Source organism: Equus caballus, chromosome 10, assembly GCF_041296265.1.
Source record: "Equus caballus isolate H_3958 breed thoroughbred chromosome 10, TB-T2T, whole genome shotgun sequence".
Taxonomy (NCBI): domain Eukaryota; kingdom Metazoa; phylum Chordata; class Mammalia; order Perissodactyla; family Equidae; genus Equus; species Equus caballus.
Window position 1 is genome coordinate 49,188,249 of NC_091693.1, and position 18,223 is coordinate 49,206,471.

General features: G+C 42.0%; 1 protein-coding gene across 1 annotated transcript in view; it reads right to left on the reverse strand.

Annotated features, from left to right (window-relative positions):
- Positions 1-18,223, reverse strand: part of RRAGD (Ras related GTP binding D) — a 50,378-nt gene that overhangs the window by 28,045 nt on the left and 4,110 nt on the right. Inside the window, exon 2 of the mRNA XM_023650795.2 lies at positions 983-1,278. Within this exon, the coding sequence (XP_023506563.1) occupies positions 983-1,278 (296 nt within the window). The remainder of the gene's footprint in view (positions 1-982; positions 1,279-18,223) is intronic.

Genomic DNA, 18,223 nt, shown 5'->3' on the forward strand with positions numbered 1-18,223 from the left:
TAGGAACTATAACTTAGGACAAGTTTAAATGATTGAGTGAACGCTATAAAAAAACTAACCCCATATCTACCTACTTTTTATGTGAACAAGGTTTCTCAGTGCTTACACCTCTATAAACAAAAGACAAAAATAGAACTGATGTCAAATCCTGTCTTATTCAAGCACAGATCCATGAATTAAGCAGAAAATATCCATCTTCTTAAGAGATATATTTATCTCAAATTTTATTTTTTATGTTTAATTACCTATAACATATATTATAGTTATGCTGCCAATCAACTACGTACTAGTAATAATTACAATTATTTGGTTCATAAGAAAAATGTTCACACTTAGAACTTTATCTTCATAGGAAATAGTAAACATTTTAAAGTGTAGGGGCCGGCCCTGTGGCCGCGTGGTTGGGATATTACGCTCCGCTTCAGAGTTTCACCAGTTCAGATCCTGGATGCTGACCTGGCACCGCTCATGGAGCCACGCTGAGGCAGCATCCCACACGCCACAACTAGAAGGACCCACAGCTAAAATATACAACTATGTACTGGGGGCCTTTGGGGCAAAGAAGGAAAAATAAACAAATAAACAAATAAATAAATAAATAAAATGTAAATTTATATACATCTTTTTGCTGCAGAGAACCTGTGATCCTTTACAGATGTCTGCCAGGAGTACCAGAAGGCGGACACATATTGCTGTCCTTGGCCTGTCTGGTGGTTCCCGCCAAGTGTGAGGTTTCCTAGGCCTACCGTTTGCTGAGACGCACACAGCTCCCTAATGTCGCTGTTGTCAAGGCTGCCGGGAGCCTTCTCTCCATCGCAAGGCCTGGAGCCCCAACTGAGAAACGCTTGTTTGGTAGAAAGGCCTATTCTCGCTTCTAAAAACCGAACCAAAAGCATCACAAAGGAACTTGCTTGAACACGGGGGAGGAGGGGCTGCCGACACGGGCACCACAGGTCCGTCGCACCCCGAGACTGTGATTTACCTGGGAGTCAATGACAAATATCAGTGCTCCTGTTCCCCGGAAGATCATCTCATAGTCAAACGTGGGGTCAAAAAAGTCAATCTGTCCTGGGAAGTCCCAAATCTGAAAATTAACAAAGGAGCTGTTGGAGACGTCTTCCCGGCAGATCTTGTTCGTGCTCTCCAGGAACAGGGTTTCGTTGGGGGACATCTTGTGAAAGACGACTTTCTGAATGGACGACTTGCCGCTTCTCCTCAGGCCCATGAGCAGGATCCTGGGCTTCACCTCGGTGCTGAAGGGATCGCTGAAGTCCAGCACTGGAGAAACCACAAAACGAGAATGAGGGTGAGATGCCGTCACGGCGGTTAATCAGAGGAGTTTCACTTCCACCTCAGACGAGATTTATGATTCACAGCCTGTGCTACTTTTCCAAATACGGACAGTGCTAACGACATCACCCCACTCACTGAGGGGCCGGCTTATAGTAAGTGCGAAACACTGAACAATGCTGTCTCACCACCTCTCACACCATCCCGGGGGGCCAGAAAACCTGTTGGAGCCCACCTCGCGAGCAGGGGCATCTGGAGGGTGAAGAGCACAGACTTCCTGGAGCAGAGTCGGGGGAAAGACTCCAGTCTTAGCGTTCCAGAGCAACATCTTTCTTTGCCTAGATCCTCAGTGTCTCCATGCCCTAAAGAGAGGCGTGTTTACTTGAGTTACCTCTCCTGGCCGGTGCCTCACATGCACAAAGGCCTGGAAAATGGGCAGACACTAGATCCCTCAGACCAGAGTGGCCAGAAAGCAGGTGTACACCTTGTGAGAGGCGCACCTCCCCAAGGCCCGCCCTGGCTCCAGGCCTGCACTGTCCAGTAAGGTAGCCACTAGCCTCATGTGACTGTCTAAATTAAACTTTATTAAAATTAAAAATTCATTTCACCTTATATCAGGTTCCTAGAGGAGTCAAATTTACAGACACAGAGGGTGGGACGGTGGTTTTCAGGAGCTGAGGAGGACGGGGAGTTAGTGAGGTTCCTAGAGTAGTCCAATTCATAGACACGGAGAGTAGAATAGTGGTTTCCAGGGGCCGCGGGAATGGGAAGTTAGTGTTTAATGGGTATGGGATTTCAGCTGGGGAAGGTAAAGTTCTAGAAGTGGATGGTGGTGATGGTTGTACAATATGAATGTGAATGCACTTAATGTCACTGAACTGTACACGTAAAAATGGTTATAATGATAAATTGCATGTTATGTATGTTTTACCGCAATAAAAAAAAACTCAGTTCCTTAGTTGCATTAGCCACATTGCATGGGTTTAAGAGCCCCATCTGGCAAGTGGCTAATGCACTGGACAGTGCAGACACAGAACACTGTCATCATCATAGACTTCTAAAGGCCAGCATTACTCTAGTCCCTGGTAACAAAAATTCGATCCTAAAATCCTTTGCCAAGGGTCCTAAAGGGATTGGGCATTACTTGATATAAGTGGGAATTGGTGTAAAAGCTTAAAACTCTGTAGGGCTCTCTCTTGTCTGTTCTTGAAGTATAGAGCGTTAGTTCCAAAATGTTCTTCAGTCCTAGACAACCACTTAATTTCCGAGCAGTGTTCCTCCGTGACCAAGAGTGTGTACATTTCACAGAAGCAAAGGAAGTGTCACCTAGTGCTTAAGTGTCAGGGCTCTGAAGTCAACAAGATCCAAGGTTTGAGCCCTGAGACCTTGGACAGGATACTTAGCTTTTGAGACTGTTTCAAAAATCCATAAAATGAAGTTTGATAGTGACAATAAAAATCTCATAGGGCTGTTATGATAGTTAAATGGGATTACGGACCTAAGATGACTATTACATATAGGACTCATTCAGCAAATGATGCTGGGACAAACTGGATATCCACAAGCGAAAGAATGCAGTTGGACCCTTACCGTACAGCAAATACAAAAATTAACTCAAAACGGATGAAACATCTTAAATTTAAATCTTGATGGTCTCAGATTAGACGATGGTTTCTTAGCTATGACGCCAAAAGCACAAGGAACCACAGAAAAAAATAAACTGAACCTCATCAAAATGAAAAATTTTAGTGTTTCAAAGGACACTATCAAGAAAGTGAAAACAAGTCACAGAATGGGAAAAAAACATTTGCAAATCATATATGTGATAAAGGTCTAATAACCAGAATATATAAACAATGTTTACAATTCAACAGTAAAAAGAAAAACCAATTTAAAAAATGGGCAAAGGATCACACATTTCTCCAAAGAAGATACACAAACGGCAAATAAGCACATGGAAAGATGCTCCACATCATTACCTATCAGAGAGGTACTAAACAAAACCACAACGAGATGTCACTTCCACCCACTACTAGGATGGCTATAATTAAAAAGACAATAATAAATGTTGGTGAGGATGTGGAGAAATTGGAACCCTTATCCACTGCTAGAACGTAAAAGGGTGTGCTTTGAAAAAAAGTTTGGCAGTTCCCCAAAAGGTTAAACATTGAGTCACCATGTGACCCAGCAATTCCGCTCCTAGGAATATATTCAAAGAAAGGAAAACATATGTCCAAGCAAAACTTGTACACGAATGTTCACAGGAGCATTATTCATAATAGCCAAAAAGTAGAAAAAATCCAATGGCCATCAACTGATGAACAGATTAACAAAATGTGATATACCCATACAATGGAATATTACTCAGCTTTAAAAAAAAGAATGAAGTATTGATTCACACCACAGCATGGATGAACACTGGAAGTGAAAGAAGCCAGACTCAAAAGGTCAGATATTGTTTGATTCCATTTATATGAAATGTCTAGAATAGACAAATCCATAGAGACAAAAGGTACTTTGTGGTTGCCAGGGGCTAGAGGGAAGGGAAAATGGGGAGTGACTGTTAATGGGCACATGGCTTCTTTGGAGTGGTGAAAATGTTCGGGAATTAAACAGTGGTGATGATTACACATCCTTGTGAATATACTAAAACCACCGATTTGTATACTTAAAAGGGAAAATATCATGGTATGTGAAATATACCTCAATTTTTAAAAATAAAAAGCTTAATGACTGACCAAATAAATAAATAAATAAAAATAAAAGACCCAGTATGAAACTTAGAGAAAGATCAAGAAAAGAAACCAACATTTTAAGAAAAAAGGCAGGCCGGCCCCGTGGCCGAGTGGTTAAGTTTGCATGCTCCACTTCAGCGGCCCAGGGTTTCACCAGTTTGAATCCTGGGCACAGACATGGCACCACTCATCAGGCCATGCTGAGGTGGCATCCCACATGCCACAACTAGAAGGACCCACAACTAAAAATGCACAACAATGTACTGGGAGACTTTGGGGAAAAAAAGGAAAAATAAAATCTTTAAAAGAAAAAAAAGAAAAAAGGCAGACTATAGGCAAATATAGAGATATATGTACGCTAACTTATTTTTCTATATTTTTTTATTTTTTGCTGAGGAAGATTCACCCTGAGCTAAGACCTGTGCCAATCTTCCTCTATTTTCTATGTGGGTTGCTGCCACAGCATGGCTACTGACAAGTGGTATGGGTCCACACCTGGGATCCAAACCTGGGCTGCCAAAGCGGAGCACATGAACTTAACCATTAGGACACAGGGTCAGCCCCTCTAAATTTCTTTTTTGCTTCCTTCTGAACTACACTTCTATGTTCTTCTCAGTCCCTGATGCCAGTCTAAGTCTAATCTAATACAGACTGTAAAGTAACTCTTTATTTCCCTATTGTAAATAACAACTTTTTCCAAAACACAGTAATACCTGATAATATTTCAGTACATTTCATTTATTATATATAATATTTTGATGTTTGAATCTGCAATACGTGTAGATAAACACACAAATTTCAGGTAGAATAATAACTGAATTTAAAAAAAAGTAAGCAGGTCCTTTTGTGCACAGACACTACTATAAGCAACATCTCACCCCATACTATCCACACACACTTTTCCAGTTCAACTTAACCCAATTCAACAAATTGCTGATGACATACTCTAGAAGCAGTGATGTGGAAGTAAACTGTCCAAAAGGTCACCAGCTTTCTTTTTCTTCATCAGTGATTATATGCTATTCACTTGCAGTATTGCCATCAAAAGGCAATCTTAGCAAAAGCAGGGCATGAACTGAAAAAGATAACAGGACTTTCAGCTTCAAAAATATAGGACTGGGCTGCCCCAGTGGCATAGTGGTTAAGTTCACATGCTCCGCTTCGGCGGCCCCAGGTTCACAGGTTCAAATCCTGGGTGCAGACCTACACAGCACTCATCAAGCCATGCTGCAGAGGTGTCCCACATACAAAATAGGGGAAGAGTCACACGGATGTTAGCAACAACTTTCCTCAGCAAAAAGAGGAAGATTGGCAACAGATGTTAGCTCAGGGCCAATCTTCCTTACCAAAAAAAATTATATATATATATATATATATATATATATATATATATCAGACTGATAACATGTCAGAGTCTTGAGGCCGGCCCCACAGCCGAGTGGTTAAGTTCGTGCTCTCCGCTTTGGCAGCCCAGAGTTTCACCAGTTTGGAGCCTGGGCATTGACCTAGCACTGCTCATCAAGCCAGGCTGAGGTGCATCCCACATACTAGAACTAGAAGGACCTTCAACTAGAACATACAACTATGTACTGGGCGGCTTTGGAGAGAAGAAGGAAAAAAAAAAAAAGTTGGCAACAGATGTTAGCTCAGGTGCCAATCTTTAAATAAGTAGATGAACAAATAAACATGAATAGCCAAGCTTGAAACAAAAAAGAGAACTCAAAGTTGACACGTTGCTCAGAAATCCCTAAGAAACATGAAGATCAGATTGAAGAGGGACTCTGTAGCCCTTGCCTATCTGCCTATAAACAGCAGAGTTTGGCTGCAGAGGGTAAAACTGGTGGAAGCCCAAACAGGAAGGGGCATGAAGACAACCAACGGGGTTGTTATTTGGAGAATCAAATGAGACGAGCCAAGCAGATAAGCCCTGTGTACCACTGCCCACCTACCCAACCCCACCTACACATACCCTAGATCATCTTCCAGGTGGGAGCAGTGACTGCTGGAGCCTGGGAGTGAGAGGGAAGGCAGCGCCCAAGGGGTCAGTGATGCCCAGAAGGAACAGGGATCACCCACACTACCACCCTCCGAGTACTGTGACTTTCCCTAACTCTCACTACAGCATGTGGAGTTCAAGGGGCGGAAGCAGCACCATCTTCCCTCCAGACATTTCCTCAAATAGAAGAGAATTACAGACTCAACAAATGGAAGAACGTACACATGAAGAAGGAGAGTTCATCAAGGAGTCAGAGTAAACTTCCAAGTTAAGTACAACGAAACTACTCAGAGATAAGAGAAAATATGGTATTCATGAAACAAGAACAGACAGTTTCAGAATCAGCACAGACATGAAAAAGGGCGTTAGAGATATTAGAAATAAAAATATAATGGGAGGGGGCATATGAATTGAAAAGCAGAATCAATACAGATGAAAAGGGCAATAGTGACCTGGAAAGTCAAATTCCCTCAGAATGCAGTATAAAAGAATAGAGCACTGGAAAATATGAAATAAAGGTTAAAGTGACATCAGGAATAAGATTCAGAAGTCCTATTATCCTTCAAAGAAGTTCCAAAAGGAGAAAATAGAGATTATAAGGGAAAAGAATATTTAACTAATAGTAGATAAGCCTTTCCCAAACCAAGAAATGATAAAACTCAAAATGAACAGGCCTACAAAGTAAAAAGGAGAAATTCAAACAAAAACAAGCCCACACCTAGAATAATCACAGTCAAACTTCAAAATATCAAGGATAATAACAAACTCCTTAAAACTATCAGAAAAGGAAAACAGTTACCTACAAAGAAATCAGAAAGAGAGCCAGCCTTAATTGCCTAGTGGTTAGAGTTCACCTCACTCTGCTTTGGTGGCCCAGGTTCAGGTCCCAGGCGTGGAACCACACCACTTGTCTGTCAGTAGCCATGCTGTGGTGGCAGCTCACATAGAAGAACCAGAACTTACAACTATACACAACTATGTACTGGGGCTTTAGGGAGGAAAAAGAAGAGAAAGATATGAGACTTCTTAACAACTCAGGATGCAAGAAGAAAATAGAACAGTATCTTCAAAGGACTCAAGGAAATATCTTTGAAATCAGATTTATATACCCAGTCATACTACTTTTCAAATGTAGGAGCAAAATAAAGATGTTTTCAGACATTCAAGGACTCAGAAAGTTTACTGTCCACTTAATCTCTTTGAAAGAATCACTCAAGGATGTACTCCTGAAAGAAAAATACACCCAAAATGTAGAGCAATGCAATAAGCAACAGAAAACAAAGACATGTTCCTGAAACCTATTCATTTTAAATAAGTATTGGTTTTAAATTTTTGAATAAAAATCAGAAACTAAAATTCCAGACAACATAGACATGGAAAACTGGTAAGGGAGAGGTAGGCAAAAGGTAAGTAAAAGGATGCTATGGTTCTTGTTAGAAAAGCATAATTACATATCAATTTTTTTAAATTTAAGAATAATCATCTCAAACTAGTAGAAAATATGAATATATGCAAAAATGCATTAGAAAAGTGTCCAGAAGGATGCATAGCAAACAGCAAAGCGTGGGGGCAGGAAGGATTTAGGGGAATCATTAAAGGGATTTGGGGTTTAATTTTAAAAAGGAAACACATGCACATACATATATATAAAATTAGTTTTGAAAAAGAATGAAAAAAATGTTTAATGTATGGGAGTCAAGGACACGGAAATGGGAGAATTAAGAGACAACAACTGACATACTGTTTTATGTTTTAATTTACAAAGCTCAGACTTTTAAGTTAAATTTCAAAGATAAGCTCACTGAAAACCTTTGATTTTTTTTTACTTTATATGCCAACACAAACATTTCAAAATATTAAGTACTCCTTAAATTGTGATTTCAACTCCACATTTTCTCTTTAAATAGTGTCTTAAGAATTTTGCTTTTTCAGAGGCCGGCCTTGTGGCCGAGTGGTTAAGTTCGTGTGCTACGCTGCGGCGGCCCGGGGTTTCACCAGTTTGAATCCTGGACGCGGACATGGCACCACTCATCAGGCCATGCTGAGGTGGCGTCCCACATGCCACAACTAGAAGGACCCACAACTAAAAATATATACAACTATGTACCAGGGGGATTTGGAGAGAAGAAGGAAAAATAAATCTTAAAAAAAAAAGAAAAGAATTTTGCTTTTTCAATACAATAAATATATTGGTTAATGTACTCAGAGTAGTTGATCGGTAAACGTGGATTGGACAAAAGATATGTAAAACATGGTTCCTATCTTGAAGAAACTTAAAATCTAGTCTAGAGGGGCCAGCCAAGTGGCGCAGCGGTTAAGTGCACATGTTCTGCTTCAGCAGCCTGGGGTTTGCCCGTTCGGATCCTGAGTGCGGACATGGCAAGGCTTGGCACGCCATGCTGTGGTAGGCGTCCCACATATAAAAAAGTAGAGGAAGATGGGCACGGATGTTGGCTCAGGGCCAGTCTTCCTCAGCAAAAAGAAGAGGATTGGCAGCAGTTAGCTCAGGGCTAATCTTCCTTAAAAAAAAAAAAAAAATAGTCTAGAGGGTATGGTATTGGCATAAAGATAGACAAATAGGTTATTGGAACAGAACAGGGAGTCCAGAAATAAACCTACAACTGATTTTTGACAAAGATGCAAAAGTAACTCCCTAAGGAAAGGATAGTCATTTTCACCAAACAGTGACTCCTGGACATTCATATGCCAAAAAGTTAATTTCAATCTACATCTCACACCATATACAAAAATTAACTCAAAACAGATCATAGGCCTAATTGTAAAGCCTAAAACTGTGTAATTTCTAGGAGAAAATATTTGTGATCTTGGGGCAGGCAAAGATTTCTCAGATATGACACCTTCCCCCAAAACTGATAAATTGGTCTTTATTAAAACAAATCTTCTTGGGGCCGGCCCCGTGGCCTAGTAGTTAAGTTCGCGCACTCCGCTTCAGCAGCCCAGGGTTTTGCTGGTTTGGATCCTGGGTGCGGACATGGTACCACTCATCAGGCCACTCAGAGGCAGCGTCCCACATAGCAGAGCCAGAAGGACCCACAACTAAAATATACAACTATGTACTGGGGGGATTTGTACAGGAAGAACAAAACAAAAAAACTTCTGCTCTTCAAATGACATTGTTAAAATAATAAAAAAAACAAGCCAAAGATTGGGAGAAAGTATTTGCAAATCATATATCTGATAAAGGATTTGTATCCAGAATATGTAAAGAACTCTAAAAACTCATTAATAAGAAAATAAAACCCAATTTAACAAAGGGAAGGTGGCAGGAGATTTGAACAGATAATTCTTCAGATAAGATTTTTATGGAAGGTAAATAAGCACATGAAAAGATGCTCAACATGTCACTAATCGTTAGGAAAATGTAACTCAAAACCACAATGAGATGCTATTGCATACACACTAAGATGGCTAACACTGAGGAAGACAGACAGTAACACACGTTGAGGAGGATGTGGAGGTACCAAAAGTCTCATACACTGCTGATGGCAATGTAAAATGGTACTACCATTCTGGAAAACAGTTTGGTAGTTTCTTAAGAAGTTAAACATACATCTATTATATTATCTATATGTTACATCCCAACCATTCCACTGCTAGGTATTTACCCAAAAGAAATGAAAGCATATGTCCATGCAAAAACTTGTACGCAAAGGCTCATAACAATTTTATTCGTAATAGTCAAAAACTGGGGAAAAACCAAATGTCCATCAACAGATGAATGGACAAATTGTGGTGCATCTCAGCAATACAAAGAAATAAACCATTGATACCCACAACACGGATGAATCTCAAAAGGATGATGCTGAGTGAAAGAAGCCAGTTGAAAAAGGACATAATCTATGATTCACTTACATAAAGTTCTAAAAACTGTAAACAAATCTCTAGTGATAAACAGCAGATCAGTGGTTGCCTGAGAAATGGAAGAGGGAGTGAGGAGGGGTCGGAGGGACCACTAAGGGGCACAAAGGAACTTTGAGAGGTGATGGGTACGTTCATCTTGATTGTAGTGATGGTTTCACAGATGCACACACGTCAAAACCTATCAAATTGGTGCACTTTATGTCAATTATACCTCAATACAGCTGTTCGAAAAAAAATGTACTCTCAAAGACAAGAATGGAAACCTAAAGAGCTGTAGTTGATCCATTATCACCTCCCAAACAGCAAGGTTAGATCAATGCAAAGTAGGGGAGAAATGCCCTTGGGCTGTGGGGAGGAACCCAGTGGATTACAAAGGCTATGAAAGCAGATGTAGAGCAGTGCAGGATTTGGATGACGTTGAGGGGGGCCCAAATGTAAGCAAGGGCACAACATCTTGCACGGAACAGGAAAATACGCATGCAATGAAAACACAGCAACCAAGTGGGAAGGTGCCTTCCACACACCAAGTACTGCCCTAGGCACGGTATACACTTTATCCCTTTCACACTCCTTCAGGAATAGATATTATTACCTCCCTTTCACAGGTGGAGAAATTCAGGCTCTGGAAGATCAAGTAACATTCAAACTGAGGACTGGCTCATCCAAAGTCTACGCACTCTCTTTCTGCTGTGCAACACTGCCTCCAGTCAACGAAAGCAAAATTCCACATTAAATTATGTACAAGTACAAAAATACTTAAGTGCTTATAAAAGTCTTTCTTTCTTCCCAATTTATACTGCTGGATGTCGGTGTAGATTTTAAACCTATCTTCAGCAGGGTCTGCAAGTCTCTGTGTGGCACGGTCATCCATGCTGGTGCCCTGGGGTCGGACCTCCTCCTCCCGGGAGAGTGAGGAGGTAATGCAGACCCCTGTGAGGAGCGGAAGGAGTGTATATGCATGTTTACATACATAGAGTGGCGGGGAAGCAAAATACACATACAGCTGGAAGTATTTCCTTGTCCTGCCAAATTCAAGCGTGGGCCGCAAACTGTAAACAGCTGGGAAATGATGAGCCAGAACAGCAAGAGTCCCATCGACTCTGTGGAGAACCCTTAGACCCACGCAGATGCATCATATCAGATTTAGCCTGTCTGTATGGAAATAAACTGTGTGACATTTCTGCCCAATGAGGAGATACGAGTCTGCTTTCCACCTCAGGAATCTGGAGGAAAGAACCTGCCCCAGGTCACAGGGCTGGTATGTGGTGGCGTTCTCATCCAGGGCCTTGGCCACCAAGCAGAGGGCATTAAACAAAAACTGCAACAAAGAGAAGAGACTAGAAAACGTCAGAGTACATCATGCAGAATAAGAGTAAATACTGCTGGTGAAACTCTTCTAGGTTTACCTGTCCATATATGAGTGCTGGTTCACAATATGAATGTATTTTTTATTGTGGACCATAGTCACTGCTGTTGATCAGGAGAGGTTTCTTACATAAAGGTGACTGCTGACAAAACCTCCCCTCCCACCCTTCCCCCAAGCATCTCTGCTTCTGAAACCGGACGGGGTTTCTCAGAGGGTCTCAGTCCACTCTGGGAGTGGTCAGGAAATGCTCACGCAAGTTTGGTAAGAACAACCTGAGAAAGCTTAAAGTGTGAAAGAGAATGAAGGATGTTAGTTGCTTTGAAAGGGGCAATAAAAGGGCTAGTACTTTAAAAAAAAAAAAAAAAAGAAAAACAAAGAAGGAAATCAGAAAGGAACTACAGGAGGATTGGGGACTAGAGATGGAACCCAGAGAGGGCTCTTTAAAAGTGTCAGCGGGGGGCTGGCCCCGTGGCTGAGTGGTTATGTTCACACGCTCCGCTGCAGGCGGCCCAGTGTTTCGTTGGTTCGAATCCTGGGCGCGGACATGGCACTGCTCATCAAACCACGCTGAGGCAGCATCCCAGATGCCACAACTAGAAGGACTCACAACGAAGAATATACAACTATGTACCGGGGGGCTTTGGGGAGAAAAAGGAAAAAAATAAAATCTTTAAAAAAAAAAGTGTCAGCGGGGTTTGGAGGAAGTTGTTGGCGTGAGGTGAAACTTACAAGAGGGCAGTTTGTTCTCCTTTCATAAAAGTTCCCTGACCATCTGCCAAGTCTAGACAGGGCTGAGCCAGGGGCTGCCATCACAAAGACAAGATTGATCCCTTAGCGATTAGAGGGGGAAATCGACAAGAGAAACTGACCATTACAACGCACTGCTACCTAGGTGCTACCGGCTCAGAGAGGGCTCCCGGCAGAAATAACATCCGAGTCTTAAAGAAGAGGAGGCACGAAAGAGATGAATAAGGGAAAGGTCCGTCCAGCAAGAGATTTTGACCTTCCCAGAGTTTAGGGTCTGTAGTTTAAAAGGCAAGAAAAGGCTGCACACTGCCCAGTAGGTTCCCACAGCATTTAGAATAAAACCGAAACGCCTTCTTCCCCCAAAAGGCCCTGTGTGGGCTACCCTCTCATCCCGTGCCTAATCCATCCTCCCCACCGGCTTCTATCCTGCGGCCACACTGGCCTCCGCTTCCTCACCTCAGGGTCTGGACCTGCCCCTGCCTCCACCTGCTAAGCTCTCCCCAGGATTCACCTCGCCTTCTTGCTACTCGGCCCAGAGGGAATTTTACGTCCTCTCATCTCAGCTGGGCCCCATCACTTCCTAATACCCCTGTGTCTTCTTAATAGTACTTATCACTATACAAAATTCTCTCTTTAGTTTATAAGTTTGTCCTCTTGTCTGTTTACTTGTTTAATATCTGCCCCTCTCACATATACACAGGCAGAATACAATGTAGCATGTGATGTGAATCCAATAAATATCCTGGAATAAATGAGTTCAGAGAGAGGGAACAGGCTAGCTCACAAATAAGATGCTGGGAAGTTCGGATTTCACCCAGAAAAACATGAGGAAATCACAAGGATTTTTTTTCCCCAAAGATTGGCACCTGAGCTAACAACTGTTGCCAATCTTTTTTTCTTTTTTTTTAATTTCTGCTTTTTCTCCCCAAACCCCCCCCAGTACATAGTTGTATATTTTAGTTGTGGGTCCTTCTAGTTGTGGCGCATGGAACGCCGCCTCAACGTGGCCTGATGAGCAGTGCCATGTCCGCGCCCAGGATCCGAACCAGCGAAACCCTGGGCCGCCGTAGCGGAGCACACAAACTTAACTACTCGGCCATGGGGCCGGCCCCCACAAGGATTTTAAGGGGAGACTAACATGATCAGATTTACGCTTTAGGAAGTTCACTCTAGAAATAGACTCCCTAAGGGCGGGGGGTCAGTGTGGAGACGATGAAGGGCCCTAGAATAAGCCTCTGTGGTGTAGAAATTATTTTCAGCTAAAGGCATTTGAGTTCCTGATATCCCTATTTGCCTAAAGCAGAGCCTCCCAAAAGGAGCAACTATGATCTTCTATTGTTGGAGACAGACTGAAATGAGAAGAGAAGTTGGCACCACATCCAAACAGACGCTGTCCCGAAACTATCCCATCTCCCACCTTTTCTCCCAGGGGCCCATTTCTCTTTCCAAAAAGTCATTTGTTTTTCCATAAGTGCCCCTTCCCCAACCCTCTTCTAAGAAGTCATTTGTTCTCCAGAAGTGCCCCTCTGCCCCTCCCCATCCTCTAAGATGGTATATAAGCCCCAAATCCTAAACACCTCCTTGAATTGCATTTTTGATGAACTCTCATGCATTAGCATGTAATTAAATCTGTTTTTCTCTTCTTGATCTGTCTTTTGTCAGTTTAATTTGCAGGCTCCCATTCAGAAGCTAAGACTAGAGGAAAAGTTTTTCCCCCCCCCCGCTGACAGCAGTTAGGAGGTTGTTCTAGAAAAATAAGAAATGGAAGAACTAAGCCACAGGCTGTGGAAATGGTCAAAAGGAACAGATTTGTGAGAAGTTCAAATCGACTGAATGGTACTTGGTGACCCACTGGACACAGAGGATAAGGGAGAAAGAAGGCCCAGGTCCCTGACCTGGAAGACCAAGTGAGCAAGGGCCCGTTCAGCAAGATGGTGAAGCGGAAGACGCTGAACAGATACCTGAAGTTGTTGACTCTGGGGTGCCTGTCGGCCTGCAGCTCAGTGAGGAAAGCATTTGGGGCCTCAGAAGGGTGTTGCAGACAGGTTTGAAGCGGAAATGCAGATTGCTGAGGGTGTCCATGCCTTGATGGTCCTTTTTTTCCCTGATCTTGTTGGCTGAAGACGAGGGCACATTTCAGAGGTTTTAGCCTTGGCCACCACGGAACAGCTCAAATCAACCTGCTCCAACCTCTTATCACTCAGCAGTTACCATTTACTGACCACCTGTGTCCCACGTAATCCTCAAGTGACAGCGTTTATCCTTTACAGATGTAAAACCTGAGGCCTCTGTGCTTACCACAATAAACACTCAATAGATGTTTGTTGGTTAGGACGATTGAATGAACGTGACTGAGTTGAATCTGAAGCCAAACTGACTGAAGCTTTAAAATGAAACTTCATATGACTTTTGCCCAGACCAGGACTCGGTATTAAGAGGATGAACTCGATGCTGGGTAAAGTTTATCTACTGTGGTCAGAGTACTGAACACACCTTACCTATCTTGCAGTGGGTCCTGCAGTACCATTTCCCAAACAGCCCAGCTTTGCAACTAGTCGGCTGGAGATCCCAGGGAAACTCAGTGACCCAAGGAATAGCATCATGGGGAGTGGTCATCTAACTGGGCCATTTTCAGGCTTTAACACCTGCAGGCTAATGACTTAATCAGTAACTGGCAGAGCCCTGTCAAAAAGCAATAGGCCTTGTAAATACAGAAGGAAGGGAGAGAAAGACGGCTGGCACCTTGAGCACAAGGCGGCCGGCATGCCTGGCTGATCTGTGGGTTGGGAATGTCCACAACAAAGAAAGAACCCGAAATCAGGAAAATGGGAATTGAAGGGCAATGTGCACCTCCTTCCACAGTTCTAACGGGTTGGCCCTGCCTTCCTGAGCTCAAGGGGTCTCTCTGGGGAGAACGAGACCTCATATGAAATGCACTTCATAAATTCTGATGTATTTTACAATTGAGAGCTATTATAATTAAGGACAGTTCTCCAAGAGGTGACACTTTTGAACAGGTCCAAAACGGGAAAATAAAACAAAGATTTAATGAAAGAATTAGAATAGCATGGTGCCAAAGTGATGGCAAGTGGAACAGTTTAAAAAGTACTCGTTAGTGCCAGGCTGGGGTTCAAGTCCCAGCTACGCCATTTACCAGCTGTGTGACCCCATACATGTCCTCTATGTCTCCAGCCCTCCATCAGTATTTATTTCCTCCTCTATCAGTCTCTATCAAGGACACACACATACACATGCACCTTCTTTTTTTCTCTTTTTTTCCCAGCCCAAGCCTGGGTAACGAGAGGGTCTTTTGTGGAATGTGACTACAGTGAGAGGCTCACTCAGTCCTAAGGGAAAGTTAGAATTTCTTTGCTTATTAGTATTCTGTAGAGTCAACAAAGTCTTAAGGTTCTATAAACTTATGGTTTTAGGAAGAGGCCTCTGGTTTGTTTTTATTTGCAACATTATCTGTGGTCCTTTATATTTCTGACCAATGAACTACTTATACACTCAAGACCCCAGGGTTCAATATGAAATTTCAACACAAGTGGGAGTTATTATATGAATAATAACAGTACCCTTAATCAGAGATTTTGTGAGAACATACAACGGAGAAAGGAAAGTCTCTTCAATAATGATGTTGGGAAAACTGGACAGCCACATGCAAAGGAATGAAAATAGACCCCTGTCTTTTACACCATGCACAAAAATTTACTCAAAATGGATTAAAGACTTGAATGTAAGAGCTGAAACCATAAAACTCCTAAAAGAAAACATAGGCAGGGGCCAGCCCCTTGGCCGAGTGGTTAAGTTCATGTGCTCTGCTTCGGCGGCCCAGGGTGTCGCTGGTTCAAATCCTGGGTGCGGACATGACACCGCTCATCAAGTCATGCTGAGGAGGCATCCCACATGCCACAACTAGAAGGACCCACAACTAAGAATACACAACTATGTATCAGCTTTGGGGAGAAAAAGGAAAAAAATAAAATCTTTTAAAAAAAGAAAAGAAAACATAGGCAGTATGCTCTCTGACATTGGTCTGAGCAATATCTTTTTAAATCTATCTCCTCAAGCAAGGGAAACAAAAGAGAAAAGAAACATACGGGACTACATCAAACTAAAAAGCATCTGCACAGCAAAGGAAACCATCATCAAAATGAAAAGATAACTGACAAATTGGGAGAACATATTTGCAAATCATATATCCAATAAAGGTTAATATCTAAAATATATAAAGAACTCATTCAACTCAACAACAACGAAAAAAGCCTGATTAAAAAATGGCCAGAGGGGGGCTGGCCCCGTGGCCGAGTGGTTAAGTTCTCGCGCTCCGCTGCAGGCGGCCCAGTGCTTCGTTAGTTCGAATCCTGGGCGCGGACATGGCACTGCTCATCAGACCACGCTGAGGCAGCATCCCACATGCCACAACTAGAAGAACCCACAACGAAGAATACACAACTATGTACCGGGGGGCTTTGGGGAGAAAAAGGAAAAAATAAAATCTTTAAAAAAAAAAAAAAAAGAATATTTAAAAAAAAAAAAAAATGGCCAGAGGATCTGAATAGACATTTTTCCAAAAAAGATATACAGACGGCCAACAAACACATGAAAAGATGTTCAACATCACTATTAGGGAAATGCAAATCGAAACCACAATGAGATTATCACCTCATGCCCATCAGAATGGCTATTAAAAAGATAAGAAATAACAACTGTTGGAGAGGATGTGGGGAAAAGGGAACCCTAGTACACTGCTGATGGGAATGTAAATTGGTACAGCCACTATGGAAAACAAGACGGAAATTTCTCAAAAAATTTAAAAAAGAACTATCACATGATCCAGCAATTTCACTTATAGGTATTTATCCAAAGAACGTGAAAACACTAATTCAAAAAGATATATGCACTGTTATGTTCACTGCAGCATTATTCACAATAGCCAAGACCTGGAGACAACCTAAGTGTCCATCAACAGATGAATGGATAAATAAGATGTGGTGTATATATATATACAGTGAAATACTACTCAGCCATAAAAAAGATGAAATCTTGCCATATGCAACAATATGGATGGACCTTGAGGGTATTATGCTAAGCAAATAAGTCAGATGGAGAAAGACAACTACTGTATGATTTCACTTATATGTGGGAGATAAACAAACACATAGATAAGGAGAACAGATTAGTGGTTACCAGAAGGGAAAGAGGGTGTAAGGAGGGCAAAAGGGGTAAAGGGGCACATGTGTAGGGGATGGATGGCAACTAGGCTTTTGGTGCTGAACATGATGCAGTCTATACAGACGTCGAAATATAATGATGTACACCTCAAATTTATTTAATAATATAAACCAATGCTACCACAATAAAAAACAAGAAAATAAGAGAATATGCAAAAATCATGAAGATTCACTGTCCATTTGATTAACTACTTAGTATGGAGAATTAAATGCAAACAGAACGTATATTTTCAAAGGCATAAAGATTTTTGAAGGTGATTTTATTTATACGTGAAGACCAAATCTTTCTCTATGAAATCCTCCCACTTCACGCTGGCAGGTAACTAAAAAACATGATTTTATAGACGAATATTTCCTTAACATATGTATTCAGTAACGTTTCTAATGGGTTTTGATTACCAATCAGAATTTTACTTGCTCCCGCAAGAAGGGAAAAGCGTTCTTCTGAACCCTTGTTTTAACGATCACTTTGAGAGTGATCGAGGTTGGTTTTACGTAGTCCTCCATTTTACACACCAAGAAACTGGGCTGGAGTCTTCCCCAGAGGGCCTCAAGAGGAGAAGGTCGACCAGCTCCCAGGACACAGCGGAACCAGGAAAAGCCACTGTCACAAGAGCGCTTTGAGGCTTTACCAGAAGGGGGAGAATAAAAAAAGTTTTACAAAAAAGGTACGGAAGAATAGAGGAGGTAGAGAAGAAAGACGCAAAAATGAGCAGGAAGAAGTGGCTGTGGTAGGAAGTGCAATCCTGTCATCAACAATACCCACGGGGTGGGGGGGCTGAACAAAGGAGAGTGAACTCAGACAGAGACTCTCAGGCAGCTGGGGACTGAAAAAGATGATCTCTCAAACTCAGAGCCACACCCTTATAATATAAGGAACTCCAGAACTTGCTATTTCTGCCTCATTTTTCCAAAAGACTACCTTATGTCTGTTCTAATATTAAAATGGGAGAGATTTCTGACAAAAGTA